The sequence below is a fragment of the Achroia grisella genome, unplaced genomic scaffold, assembly GCF_030625045.1.
Source record: "Achroia grisella isolate CSIRO2021 unplaced genomic scaffold, CSIRO_AGI_Agris_v1 utg676, whole genome shotgun sequence".
NCBI classification, from domain to species: domain Eukaryota; kingdom Metazoa; phylum Arthropoda; class Insecta; order Lepidoptera; family Pyralidae; genus Achroia; species Achroia grisella.
The window spans coordinates 497,178-512,951 of NW_026712992.1; the positions used below are offsets into that span (position 1 = coordinate 497,178).

Genomic DNA, 15,774 nt, shown 5'->3' on the forward strand with positions numbered 1-15,774 from the left:
GAAACCATTGTGAATTATTATTATTATTATTTATTAAAACAAACACTGTTTGTAAAGTCATAAGATTTTTTTTTAATTGCAATTATATTGTTTGTATGTCTGGGTGGTTTACTTAGTTCATTATTTATCATCATTCATCATTCATCATAATTTAAGAGCCACGTTCTTATTTGTTTATCGACATGATATCAAGTATCCCAACATTTTCCGTCGTCTATTTTCAATCTTTCTTTTTTCTTTATACCTATGTATTAATGAATAAGAATATTTCTGTCCGTCGTTTAGTACATCGGTACTATATTATACTATACAAGCTCTGCTTTTTTTGGGACTAAATGGCAACATTTAATTTGTCATAGAATTTTAGGATAAGTATTGGCCCATTATACTATACAAGCTCTGCTTTGATTTATATAAGAGACCAATATTGTTATAAAAATAAAATTAAGTTCCCTAAATTTTAATAAATAAATAAAATATTATTCTTATAGAGAAATCTCGCATGTAGAATATGTGTTCTGTGTGTAGGTGATTGTAAGTACAAAACGTGAGTGGTAACATTCAAGATTCTTAATGTAATGGACGTTAGAAACTTGGAATATACGTGGCACTAATAGAACAGGGGAAACTTTATAGAGGGTTAACTTAACTCTGATACATACGGTCAATAATTACAACGAACACATGCATAAATAATTCTTATAAATCGTTATTTACTAATTTTGTATTTGTAAAATTGTATGTTATATTTATTTATTTAATTTCAATACATAAGGTAGTAACATTTGGCGATTTTAACACTATGCATCATTATTTACCAGTAAATTTTACTATTATAATTGTTGGCGGTGCGAATATAATAAATATTAACAAAATGCAACAATATATCAGTTTAGAAAATATGCGTAGTGATTAGGGTAGAATGTTATATACCACTTGTTCTTCTCTCCTCTTATCTTCCTTTAATTTCAAGAAAAAGAGTGTGTAATATGTACTGATACCGGTTATTTAAGGAGCATAATAATGAACGTCCGTTCACTATTATTATTACACAACAATTTCATTTGTAAATAACTTACCTAACTAAATATGTTCATAGAAAATTATATGAAAATATCTCTATCTCTTTTTTCAGCATCGTCATCATTACTGTCTGGTATTTAAACAAATATTTTCTTTTATTAGTTTAAAAGATATTAAACTATCACAGTGTCTGTGTGTAACACAAGAAAAGTACAAACTCCGCCACGTGCTCACTCGTTCGGAAATTAAAAACATGGCTTTTGAAGTTTTAAAGGGAAAAGTTCGCTAACTTAATGCCTACATTTTAAATATATAAGGTTGAGGTGGCGGGTAAGACATTTTATTTGATTACATTAAGGAAATTACCTTCTATTTACCTTCATTTTATCGTACATTATAGTCGTTAATTTTCTATTTCTTGTCCCGTTGTTAACGTTATGATATTTTCACACCATAATCCAATTTGAACGAGTTTGTAATCTATGGTTTTGTGAAATAAAAATAGAAATAATCTTTATTCAAATAAACTCAATACAAGCACTTTGGAATAATCATATTTTTTATTCTCCCATTCATTCGAAACGTAGATTCATCACAAGAAGAATAAGCAAGTACATAAACAAACACAATGTATGTATATACTATTTATTAAGTTATGTAGTATATATTTCAATTTCCCGTATTTGCACCGTTTTCCATTGCAGCTTCTATTGATTATGACGTGATGTCAAAATTCAAAAATCATTTAATCACGTAGAACATTTTTGCCCCTTATGAACGTTAAATTTTTACATTATAATTTAATTTTTTTCCCTACCAATCCAATTCGGTAAATAGATCCAATTGAGAAGAACTGGCAAGAAACTCAATTGAATTAGTTTTTTTAAAGCAGTTTATTTACAATGTATATTTATATAGCTGTCTATGTCTAACATATAGATAACAGAAGGTTATATGATGCCACATAAACATCATATAACCTTACTGGATAATAATGATTAGAATATTTTTAGAAATATTTTTTAAGCTATAATAAAAAAATCTAATAAAATATATAATAAAAAATCTAAGTACGATTTGCTACCTACATAATACATTACCTAATAAACGATATGTACGTATAATTAGGGAAAACGGGATCTTACCACGTTTTATTTTTCCGAGTTCGCGATATTTCGGCAGAGTTTCAACGCGCCGTGATTTCTACTAATTATACGTGTAAATAATGACACGTCAAATGTAAAATAGTATATAATAATTTGGTACTTCTGTTCAAATAATTAATTATTTATTTAATAAATAAATCTTTGTTTTAATTACTACATTACAAACAATGAGTGTAAGACATGTAATTACACTAAACTCTACAGCAGTATTGTATACAGAGATGGTAGCCGGTCTCTGTAGGCATAATGTAGGCCATTCTGTGGGATGGTCGGGTAGCTGGGCGACAGGAGATTTGCTCGTCCGTCTTGATGGATGACGATACTACTCGGTCTTGTACCAATTGGAACAATTCTTATTTCGCAACTTGTTAGTTCAATTTTATTAACTAAACGTAGAAAGCCATATGGCATTAATTTCACCAATTGTGTAATATTTTAAGTGCAATAAAGAATATATAAAATTAATAAATAAAGGCATACTTTTAGTTTTCTTCTTTCTTTATTCGTTAATAATAAAACAGCGTGTTACACGATGGTCAAGGAATATTAGTATCAATCCTAATATTAATATATAGGATATAAAATTAATTACCTACCTACTACATGTAATAAATCTAGTACATATTATAGCAGTCGTATAATATATTAATTACGTTACAAGTAATATGTTTACTTATTCTTATATTAAAAATAAAAAAATATAACATTATAACCAAACAAACAACATGTTGTATGAACAGAATTGTCGGTCGAAAGAAATCTATTCTGTACATATAATACTTAGGTACAAAAAAATAGGACAATATTTATTTAGTACGAATATCAAAAATATATTTGGAATTAGTCGCAAATGTATTTGATTATTGTATTTTATTATTTAGAAAATTTATAACACGTGTCAGTACTTTCTAAATCAGTTTTTTACTAAAATATACACAATAAGAAATACCAAAACAGTAACACACTGCTCTACAACTTAAGGGTTTGACTGTACGTGAGCAGAATGACTATTACTTTCATAAATAATATATTATAGCTATATTTACGCCTTGTTACCAAAAATCTTAAATAACTTAGGCATTCTGCGCAATTCCATTATAGCTTAAAATTATACAATTATACCCAAAAAATAGTGTTTGAATAAGGAGCGGGGTTGATTTATGTATTATATTTAATGACTTTTACAACTAAAGGTCTACGTAGAGTTAAGAAGGTATGAAGGTAAATCTTGATTTACATTTCGAGAACATTCGATTCAATTCAATCAACTATTACAATATAATGTACACTCAGTGGTAGATTAGGTACGATAGATATTTCTTGTTTGTTTTTACAAAGTCAACTTAGTATTTGGTTGCGCCATATAACATTACATTTTTGTTTATCATTGTATAATTATTATTAGTAATAGTTTGTTCAAATAAATAATTTAGCGTGGTACGAAACGTTAATTTTCTAAGGATTGGCACTACACTAATTCCTTTATCCTCTCCTATTCCCGCATATACCTTTGTTTTAAGTGCGAGCGAGAAGATTCGCTTGTATCGAAAGTATATATCGCGCTCGCGCGTCACTGTAAAATTGAACGCTGAAGTTGACATTGAATTCCCGCCTTGATCGCGCTTAAGATCAAGTTTTTTGTAATTCGTGATAATTACTAAACATTTTAATCCACCGCATCGCTCTAGTGTGTTTAAGACCATTGTGTTTGTGCCATTGTTGTGAAGCAAGTAGCTGGGACCTGGAGACACCGATAGCCGCCGCACTGTACAAATAAGGTACTGTGCCTCCTTCCTTACCAGAATGTCTTTCTTTGTGTTCCATCCTCACAAGCAGTTCTCAATCACCAATAACAGTGTATCGTGTCAATCCACGTACCCGTCAGATTATTTAGATACAGTCCACTTAAATCAAAATCAAACAATATTTATTTCACCCGCGCCGCCATTATTTTAGTGGTCCATTTCGAGCCGAATATTTAATTATTTGGTTAAACCACACTAGATATTTTATAGGTATATACAAACGCATACAATTAATTTGTATTTTACTACATCATTTTCTTTATTTCGTTATATCGATGTTTCTAGAATCTCGTAGGTACATGTAGGTACAACTACCTGATAGATTCATATCAAATTCCGTGTCAACTCAATTTCGCATCGTAAGTAATAGTAGGTATTTACGATTTGTTGTAATACTGCATTGTTTTAACCTAACTATAGGTAAAACAACTTTATTTTGTAGTCACCGCATTTATATTCGTAGTTATCAATTACTTTCGCGCCAAGTCTATCTACCTACATATTGATATCCTCAGGCCCCCTTAGGGTAGGCTGAGACGCATACGATATTATAGCTTAATATTATCGCTTTCTACCGGTCTACTATTGAATGTAGCGGCATAGACTTTGAATTTAGTTCGCTGCAAGACATTGCTTACGCTGTAATAAACAGACATCGCTTTGTTTAATATAAATATTTGACAGATTCTTATCACGAGTACGTTGTGGTTTATTATTTCGTATTTTAATTGTAAGTACATTGTGTACTGCCGGCTCTCATTGCACCGCACCGCACCGCACCGCACCGCACCGTACCGTACCGCACCGCACGTAACTTGTGTAGGTATTTATCTGTTCTCCACCGCACCGCTTTCTTATATATTTATTAGTACAAACAAGTTTTTGTATTTATAGGTTGTTCATCATGTCGGATGTCAATCAGTTACCCCTGTTACTCGCTAAAAAGGATTTAATGTTTTCTCGTATTACAGTACTCAATCTTTCTAGTGAATATGAAAGAGAAACATTCTTGTGTGAGATCGAAACAGTTGACAAATTACGCTCGGATTTCGAAACTATGTTAGATAAAATAAATACTTTAGAATCTAAATTGAATCCTAAATATGTTATTAATTATACCGCTCATGGCATTTGATGATTTGTACGTAGAAAGGTACCGCCTGATGTCAAACATCATCAGCATAATAGGGATGAGGACAGGCCTCGTCTGCCCCCCTACCAATTCCGGAATACTCAGGAGATCTGAGATCCTGGTCTTTATTCTATACAGCTTACAAAAGCATAGTTCATGACAATCCTAGATTGTCAGATTCGGAAAAATTACATTATTTGATGGGTAAACTGACAGGTAAAGCTCGTTCTGTATTTGCCGGTATAAACCCTTGTTCTGAAAATTATAAGGTCATTTTAGATGCTTTAATTAGTAAGTATGAAGATAAGAGACTGCTCGCATCATCATACCTGGATCAAATATTCGAAATGAAGTTTTCATTCATCAAATATAAATTAGAACAATTTCTCGATAAATTAATAATAATTAATAATCTTTCGGATTTTATATTTTTGTATACCGCGTTAGATTCCGAAACCGCCCGCGCTTTCGAACTAGATAAACGGGGATCCGACATCCCATCTTTCGATACATTAGTGTCATTTGTGCGCGATCACATTAAAATATTGCAACGCACTTCTTAATACTAAGAAAGTTGTCGATCGTCGTATGGATGCGGCATCGATATGCAACATAAATCTACATACTCTTATACTACAACCGCTAATCCGCAGCCTAAGTGCTCATTGTGTAACATAAAACATACATTTATATGAATGTCCAGGTTTTCGAAATTTAACGCCTAATGATCGTTTCCGATTTGTTAAATCTATTCCTACTGTATTAATTGTCTAAGTAAAAATCACCGTGTATTTAATTGTAACTCAAATAGTCGATGTCACAAATGTGACTCAAAACATCATACTATGCTCCATAATGCCACCTCCACCGCGAACATACTCCGTGGTAGTTCGGTCACAGCGACTACGTCACGCGTAGTGGATCTATCGTCGCACTCGTCGCACACGCAGCCCGCTGTTGGTATGCCGACCGGCTCCTTGCACGGACCGCGCCCCGCACTCACCCCCGCCGACACCCGTCGTATCCCGCGCATCGGAAGACGTAGCATTATGCACGTTATCAGACAATGTTAATAAAAATATGCCTCGCGTACCTACTACAGTATTGTTAGCCACCGCTCGTGTTTTAATGATCGATAGAGACGGTAACGAACATTATATTAGAGCATTATTGGACAGTGCTTCTCAAAGTAATTTTGTAACTAGGGATTGTTGTAATCGCTTGGGATTGCAATGTATACAGAATACAACCTTTTCGATTAAAGGTATAGGAGGGACAACAAAGGCCACACAGGGTTCTGTACATATAAAATTCTTTTCACGGTTTAATCGTAATATTAAATTTGATATATCCTTATTGTAGATAAAATAACGAACGTTTACCGACTGTTAGTGTCGATATTTCATTATTTTCAAATTTTAAAAATTTGCCTTTAGCCGATGATAGTTACGCTACTCCTGGGAACATTGACATGTTAAGCCTATTTGATTACGTCTTGTATGCTATTGAGACCGTATTAGGCTTTGTTATTGTAGGTTCAGCTCCCGCTATTAATATGTTAGATAATTGTAATTACACTACCACCGCGCATTGTTGTGTTACCGAACGATGGAATCCGTTCTATGTAGATTCTGGGAAATGGAAGAGGTGAATGTTGCACCGATTCTCAGCCCGGACGACAAGGAGTGTGAAGCTATTTATGCTGGCACTACCACTCGCGAGGACGACGGTCGTTATACCGTCGCGCTTCCCTTCAAGGGTAATGCACATTCTCTTGGCGACTCGCGTCGATTAGCCGAGAAATGTTTCTTTTGTCTCGAACGCAAAATGCAGGCTTCGCCTGAACTCAAGCAAGCCTATGATGACGTCATTACGGAGTATTTAGATAAGAGTTATATTTCACCCGCACCCGTTAATGAAATCACGTCTAAATTGCGCGTCGTACTCAATGCTAGCGCTAAAACTAGCACGTCCGTATCTCTCAACGATCTTCTTTATAATGGACAGAATTTACAACGCAATTTATTTGATATTATAGTTAACTTCAGATTATTTTCAGTAGCTCTCTCTGCCGATATTAGGCAAATGTTTCTTTGCATTCGTATTAGAGAGAGTGAATATTTCAACGCATATTGTATAGATTTTCGCCTGACGAACCTCTCCAGGTTTATCAGTTTAATCGCGTTTGTTTTGGACTCAAATCGAGCAGATCGTTCCCAAAATGTACATGGATGATTTAGTATATTGTCTAGATAGTGAAGATGAGGCTATCGTCACAGCTGCTGAGATCATCTCACTCATGAAGGCCGGACAATTTGATCTTGTCAAATGGACGAGCAATTCGCAAGTAGTTTTAAATTCCATTCCGTCAACACATCGACTTTCGTCGGTCGTAGAATTCGATGTGTCTGATACGCAAAAATTCTGGGTCTGTGCTGGTCTTAGCTCAGATTTATTTAGTTTAAAAATTTGCACGCCCGCTGAAAAGTGTACAAAACGCACCATTTTATGTGGGATGTAATGGGTTTCGTAGCACCCGTTATATTATTTGCCAAACTTCTTGTCAAAGAGTTATGGTTATGCAACTGCGATTGGGACGACGCCCCCCCTGAAGTTAGTCTAGATCAAATTAAATTACAGCGCCATGTTGACATCACAAAACGCAGTGTGGTGAACATCATTATGAAAAGGCTTAACTTCCACGTCGAGAATGAAGTGCAAAATCTAAGGTTATTCAAGGTCGTGTCGTTGGTAGACTCGAACTTTGCGCAGCGCTTTTGCTCGCTAATTTAATTAATAATATTGTTACCGCTGTTAACAACCGCTATCCAATTAAGGCAATACACGCATTTTCTGATTCAACAGTTGCTTTATGTTGGATCCACGCATCGCCCCACAGGTGGGATACTTTTGTCGCGAATAGAGTTTCTAAAATTCAATGCTTTCACCGCACTAAATTTTTATCACGTGTCTGGTTCGGACAATCCAGCCGACTGTCTATCGCGAGGGCTTACTCCTGCCCAAATAATTCACCACCCCCTATGGTTCAACGGCCCGCAGTGGGCTAAATCCACCTTTTCGGAATGGCCAGTCACCACTTTCAATCCTTCTGCTGTTATGGACCCGCCTGAGGAGAAGAAACTCTCCTTTGTTACTCGTACACCGCCAGAAGAATCGGTTTTCATCGCTCTGGCAAATCGCTTTTCTTCTTGGTCCAAGCTTCTTCGCTGCGTAGTTTATGTCTGTCGTTTCGCAAAATTATTAACCCCGCTAAAATTCATAACCGCAGCAGATTTAGATTACGCAGAACTTGTAATCCTTCGAGAATTACAGGCTTTGTATTTTCATGGGGAAATTAACAATTTACAAAATGGAAAATTTTGTTCCCGATCACTTCAGCGACTCAAACCCTTCATTCTAGAAGGTATAATTAGAGTCGGTGGTCGTTTGAGAAATTCGAACTTGAATTTTGATCAGAAACACCCTATTGTTCTTCCCCGGAAACATCATATATTGGATTTATTAGTAGACTATCACCATAAAGTTAATTGTCATGCTGGTCCTGATTTACTGATGTCTATTTTAAGGCAGAAATATTGGATTTTATCTGCCCGCAACTTGATTCGCCACAGAGTGCACAAATGTGTACCTTGTTTTCTTCGTCCGAAATCGACATTTCCAGAAATGTCAGATCACAAACCCTGTCGTGTTCTTGAAACATTAAAACCATTCATGTACACAGGTACCGATTATGCTGGTCCTTTCAAAATAACTATAACACGTGGTCGTGGCATACGGTCTACTAAAGCTTATATTTGTTTATTCGTTTGTTTAACAACCCGCGCCGTCCATATAGAATTGGCAGGAATTTAAGTAAGCAAGTTTCATGTCATCTTAAACGGTTTTTATCTCGTCGTGGTCCTGTAGCTCATATCTACTCCGATAATGGCACTAATTATATTGGAGCAAAACGCACGCTTTCGGAACTTCACGCATTTTTATAAACATTTTAACACCGAATTTGCGCACGTCTTGTCAGAAAACCGCCTGACTTGGTTTCTCAAACTCCCGCTGCTAGTCACTTCGGAGGTAATGGGAGACTAATATAAAAAGTTTGAAAACGCATTTGTTCAGGGTCGTTGGGGTTCAAGTTTTATCAATTTGAGGAAATGATTACGGTACTCACGCAAGTAGAGGCAATCATGAATACTCGACCATTATGGCGGACTTTATCTAATGATCCGTCAGAGCCGCTTGCACTAACACCCGCACATTTTTTAAATTTTACTCCGTTGAAATATTTGCCCGCCGCAGAAATAGCTGACAGTTCTTTGATTTCACGCCACGCATTATTAGACAGATTAGTGCAAACGTTCTGGAAGCGATATGCACACATTACAATCTCGCGAAAAATGGAATACGCCCGTCAATCAGATGACTGTCGGAACTGTTGTAATTGTACGTACTGAAAACGCGCCACCACTTCATTGGCCTTTAGGGGTTATTGAAGAGGTCTTTCCGGCTTCTGACGGCGTAATTCGGGTTGTTTGTGCAACCGGCTCCTAACGTCTGTGCCCCTTACCTAGACATTAGTTTTAGTTAATACGAGTTCTAGGTTAAGGTTTAGTTTATTTTAAGTTTCTATTTTTACTTTAGGCGTCCCTTCAAGGCGGGGGGGAATGCGCCATATAACATTACATTTTTGTTTATCATTGTATAATTATTATTAGTAATAGTTTGTTCAAATAAATAATTTAGCGTGGTACGAAACGTTAATTTTCTAAGGATTGGCACTACACTAATTCCTTTATCCTCTCCTATTCCCGTACCTTTGTTTTAAGTGCGAGCGAGAAGATTCGCTTGTATCGAAAGTGACATATCGCGCTCGCGCGTCACTGTAAAATTGAACGCTGAAGTTGACATTGAATTCCCGCCTTGATCGCGCTTAAGATCAAGTTTTTTTGTAATTCGTGATAATTACTAAACATTTTAATCCACCGCATCGCTCTAGTGTGTTTAAGACCATTGTGTTTGTGCCATTGTTGTGAAGCAAGTAGCTGGGACCTGGAGACACCGATAGCCGCCGCACTGCAACCTACAATTCAAAGGTACTGTGCCTCCTTCCTTACCAGAATGTCTTTCTTTGTGTTCCATCCTCACAAGCAGTTCTCAATCACCAACCTAACAGTGTATCAATCCACGTACCCGTCAGATTATTTAGATACAGTCCACTTAAATCAAAATCAAACAATATTTATTTCACCCGCGCCGCCAGTATTTATTTATAGAATATTTCAAACAAGATATGTAAAATTATACAATATAAAAAAATAGTAAAAATAAATAAGATATTGCATTACATTTACAATTATTAATATTTGTTAACATTATATATTGTTATTTTGTCTAAATATTTTTTAGTATTTGTGTCAAAAATACTTAATTTTTTTAAATTTATTTGTGGACCGCAATACAACATCACGTTATCTTGTGACATTTATTATATCACCAATGTCATTCTAGAGGACTAATATATGATTATGAGGTTTTAGTTTGTTGTCAAACACAAATCTTTAGTCATAATTATACAAAAATTAAAATTATAAATTGCATAATTATTAAGAATCATGTTCAAGTACGTACAATCTTACATCTAGTTGTACAATATAAAAAATTCTAACTGTTAATTCTATATTTCCATGTCCTTTTCTAAGATTAGGTACACAGATGAAAACTAGTCAATACTGTATATATTTGAACTATTATTTTATAAACTTTATATATTTAAAAAAAAATTGATATATGCCACATATGTGAATAAAAGGCATTGTAATTAGGATTATACATATACTCAAAAAGATAATAAAAAAAAGTCTTCGATTGTTTCGTTGGGTTGCATGCGATTGACATTGCGATAGCCTAAATCTAAATATATATAACTCAAAGGTGACTGACGTAGTGATCTATCAACGGACAGCCCAAACCACTGGACGGATCGGGCTGAAATTTGGCATACAGGTAGATATTATGACGTAGGCATCCGCTAAGAAAGGATTTTGATGAATTCTATCCCCAAGGGGATAAAATAGAGAATAAAAGTTTGTATGAAACTTTGTCAATTTTAAACCGATCGGGCTGAGACTTTGCATGCGTAAAGCTACTATGACGTAGGTATCCCCTAAGAAAGGATTTTGATATATTCCACTCCTAAGGGGATAAATTAACGCGAGCGAAGCCGCGGGGAAAAGCTAGTATAATATATGCAAAATAAATTGTACCAATTTATTTTTATTTACAACTTCATCTACTTAATTGGAATAATAATATTGTATAAAGACACCGAGATAAAAGGACCCTTTTCAAATATTGCAAGTGAACAGCGACGTGTTCACAACACTAAATCATGGCTGTGCTATAGATTAGTTCAATAAGTGAAACCATATTGGTACAAGTAATTACTGTATTCTATCAGAACTTAATATATCAGAACACAAAAAGACAGGACAGAATAGAATAACTGAATAACAGAACAACAGAGCAACAGAAGAACATATCAACTAAACAACAGAACAGAATAATAATACATAAAATCCGTTTGAGTTATCAGCGCCTTAAAAATATTCACTAATGCCATCTAGCGTCTTAAGTGAAAACTGTTAATTATTACGAATATTTATTATCTAAATTACACAACATGGTCTCAAAAAATCATAGCAAATGGTTAACCCATTACGATGTAACAAATAAACTTATATATGTATGTATTAGGAGGGATACTTATTTCATTTAATACCATAGAGTGACATACGTACCTACATGTATGTACCTACCCTGAGCCGTCTTTGGGGAAAAGGGTCATGATAAACGGATGACAAAGTGTTCCTCCAAGGATTTACGCTTATCTTTCGGGGTAGGTATGGAGCTGATTTTTTAATGAAAAAAATCCGCTTACTGCTGTAACTTCAGACATATGTAGGTGGGTAAAAATAGTGCTTTTTTTGGTTCCATATCCATAGAGCGGTTTGATTTTTTTTTTTATATCTGCGTACAAACTATATTGTATAATCTTATATATTTTATGTAATTTAAATCATTATCAAGTCATTGGACCGTCTAATGGTAAGTGGTAACCCCTATATTTAAGCAGCACTACGGATACCACGTTATGATTTGAAGCTCTATATTCCGACGGACTAAGATCTTGTCCTCCAATAATGTCACTGCCATATCTCAACCTAAACAAATTTTTGTTATAACAAACTACGCGGAGGGTAAAATAAGTGAACTGAGGTACCTACGCGGACGATTATTTACAAGATTACCTCTACCAAAAAATCATTCGCAAATTATTTTTTAATCGACAAGTAACTCTATAAAAATAGTAAAACGGTCTAAAATTGTGAACGGTTAACACCGTCGAAACGCGATGTGATTGTATTGTCTAGTGGATACTGATAAAATATGATGGCTCTAATATAATTGGACCGACATGTCGTGTTGAGTGGATTTGTGTCCAAAAATTGACCAATCATTTTTTGTAATCATAAAAATACAAACCGTATACCGTAAAGGCGATGGATGAAAGATGACTATATGCTACTGAAATTCGAAATTTCAGATTCATTCATTCATTCGAATGTGAAGATTGATGTGTGGTTTCACAATAACGCACAAGATAAAGATGAATACATTAGAGGAAGTATGATCGTAGTGCCAGTGTCGAAGAAGTTGTAGAGACATCATATGTCACGATTTGAGCATGTAATTCGTAGGAATGAAGACAATATTTTAAAAGAAAGTGTTATATGCGAATGTAGGTTATAAACAAGCAACTATGATCAGGGATGAATAAAGGTGAAAAATTTTGTTACACTGACCACAAATAAATGGGTTAGAAAAGAAGCAGATGATGATAATACACCAATACTAAGAATAATACGTTATTATTATTATTATATATAACACCTAAACGGCTTACTTTTAATAAATTTGTTGGGAAAATAAATATATTTTTTTTATTTTCGGTCTCTAATACTGTTGGCCGCAGCTGGCCTTTACAGCTTCACCGGACGACGAAAAATAATGTGTGTGTGAAAGCAAATGAAGATACTCACGTACTACTAACAGTCATACTCATAAATATAATTTCATATTGTGCGGACTAAACCCAAAAACTACAGGGAGATAAAACAATATGTTTAAGTTTAGTAGTCATTAACTAACAGCCACAGATAACATAATATTACATACTAAATTAAATTTATATAACGCTGTTATTATATAAATTTTGCGTGACTTCAGACATTTTTACTATGGAAGACAGTTGTCTTACATATGTAGAGCGGAGGTTGTAATGGATTTATGTGTCTATGTTATTGATAGTTCAACAAACTAATCTAATATATTGGTCTCGCTCCTCACCACAAATACTAATTTGCTATCACCAGTGAGTAAGCAAATACCAGTCTAAACCGAACTAAATTAATCTGGTAGGCTTGTTCATATAAACCTTATTGGTTTTGGCTAAAATTACTTGGACTCTCCTCTATTAGATACTGACAGTATATTTTAGTTACAGAGCTTTTAATAATAACAATAGAAGGAAATAAAAAAAACATAATTAAGAACAATAAATAAAAGATAATGATTCATACATTCACATTTTAATGTTTACACTTTTTAAATGTTTTCACAAAATCTATAAGTGAGTTAAATTTACAATCTCTACAAAGTATAAAACAAAGTCCCGCCTCTGTCTGTACGCTTATATCTTTTAAATAACACAACTGATTTTAATACATTTCTAGCAATAGATAGAGTGATTCAAGGGGAAGGTTTATATGTATAATACATGCGTGTTTTAGTATATAAGAACACAAGAAATTCGAAGATTTATAATACATACATACGATGCCGGAACAGATCGCTAGTTATATTTTAAAAAAATAGACGTTTACAACAAAATAAAAAAAAAACCTATGTCTCATCTATATATAGAGCCAATCAGCTTTGTGAGTTGTTTTGGTTAAAGAGGGAGATATGTAAGTGAAATCACAGGGTACGAAGTAAAATATAGTCCTAAGTTTAATGAGTAATGGAAACTGTCTGAAAACCAGCGCTGTATAGGTGCATCTCATTGAGGTTGTACCTACTGACACCAGCAAAAGCTGAGGCAGCTCCTATTGCCAACTTTGTATGTTATTTTTTTACGTCTTAATTGTAATTTGTTATGTTATGTTGGTAACAAATTAAATTAAATAAAATTAATATTTATTGATTTTTTATCTATCTATCTATCCTCCATAATGTGATGAAGTGTGATGGTACCATGGGCGTCACACAATGATAAAATATCAATGACTAATGGTTGTCACTTACCATCACTTGAAACATAATCTTAATTGCTATGTTTGTTATATAAAAATGTATATGTATAGATATGATTAAATATGAAACCAGTCGACGAATAGAAAAAATCAGCTCAGACCAACTCGGAGCGTTCGTATTATTCGTTTGTTTTTTATGGTCGTATTAACGTTATAAATTACTTAATCCGAATACTTTTTCAATCTTCACGTTTCACACTTAAATTTTCAACCGACTTTCAAAAGCAGCGTTTAATAATTTCGACTATATCTCTACGCAATTAAGAATCAAAATCGTAAGACTTTTTCCTGACTATAATCTGAATTATTTTTTAATCCAAAGACTTTACTATATTCAATCTACGGTTTTTGTTTCTAAATTTTCGATACATTCATAAGTGAACCTTATTGTAATAACTCATAGTTTATTATCGAAGCACTGCGTCGTAATGTTTTGGTATTAGATATCCGGAACTATGCGAGTGGCTAGTATTAATAAAATCGCGGTTAGATGCCCCCATAGGAATTGTTTCGACAAATTGGGATTAAGGAATTTAATATAAATCCCGGTTGAAAAGGGGTTGAGGGCAGCCCTCATGATTACTATAGTCTAGAACGACTAAAACTACGCTCGGAAACTTAGAAAATTAGAAGGTACAGGAATATTATAAATCAAATCAAATAAAAAATCATTTATGTCATTTGTCTTTCTTTATTATATATTTTATCACTAGCTGGTTTCATCTGCGTTAAATTTCATTAAAAAATATAGCCTATATTATTCTGATGCTTAAGCTATATTACTGTAAAGTTTCATTAAAATCCGTTTAGTAGTTTTTGCGTGAAATTGTAAAAAACATCCGTACTAACAAACCTTCGTTTTTATAATATTATTAAGATTAAGATGTAGGACATTTTAGACCTTTATGAATGTCAAGGTTATGTATTAATATTTTACTCTTATTTTTTTTTTATTGGGTTGTTTGGGCTATTGTCAGATATTTGTAGCACCTGTAGCACTGCGACCTACATATATCTATTGTACTCGTTACGTTGTGTGTACTCCTATAACTTAATTCTTAAAATACTACCATAGGAGTTACGGTGTTTATAACTTGTGGTGTTTAAACATTTAAATAGAGAGTTAGTTAAATAAATTATTAATAAAATAAAACATAATATTTTGTGAGATCCGTGATGCTTTTCATGTAATATAGGTATAGGTATATAGTAACTTTTCCATCGTGTGGATTAGTCAGCAGTTTGCTATTCCAATTACGTAC

General features: G+C 33.9%; 1 protein-coding gene across 1 annotated transcript; it reads left to right on the forward strand.

Annotated features, from left to right (window-relative positions):
• Window positions 1-6,764: 6,764 nt before the first annotated feature.
• LOC131850017 (uncharacterized) lies at window positions 6,765-7,361 on the forward strand. Its single transcript, XM_059200164.1, has one exon. It carries the CDS (start codon window positions 6,765-6,767, stop codon window positions 7,359-7,361), a length of 597 nt encoding a protein of 198 aa, XP_059056147.1.
• Window positions 7,362-15,774: the final 8,413 nt, after the last annotated feature.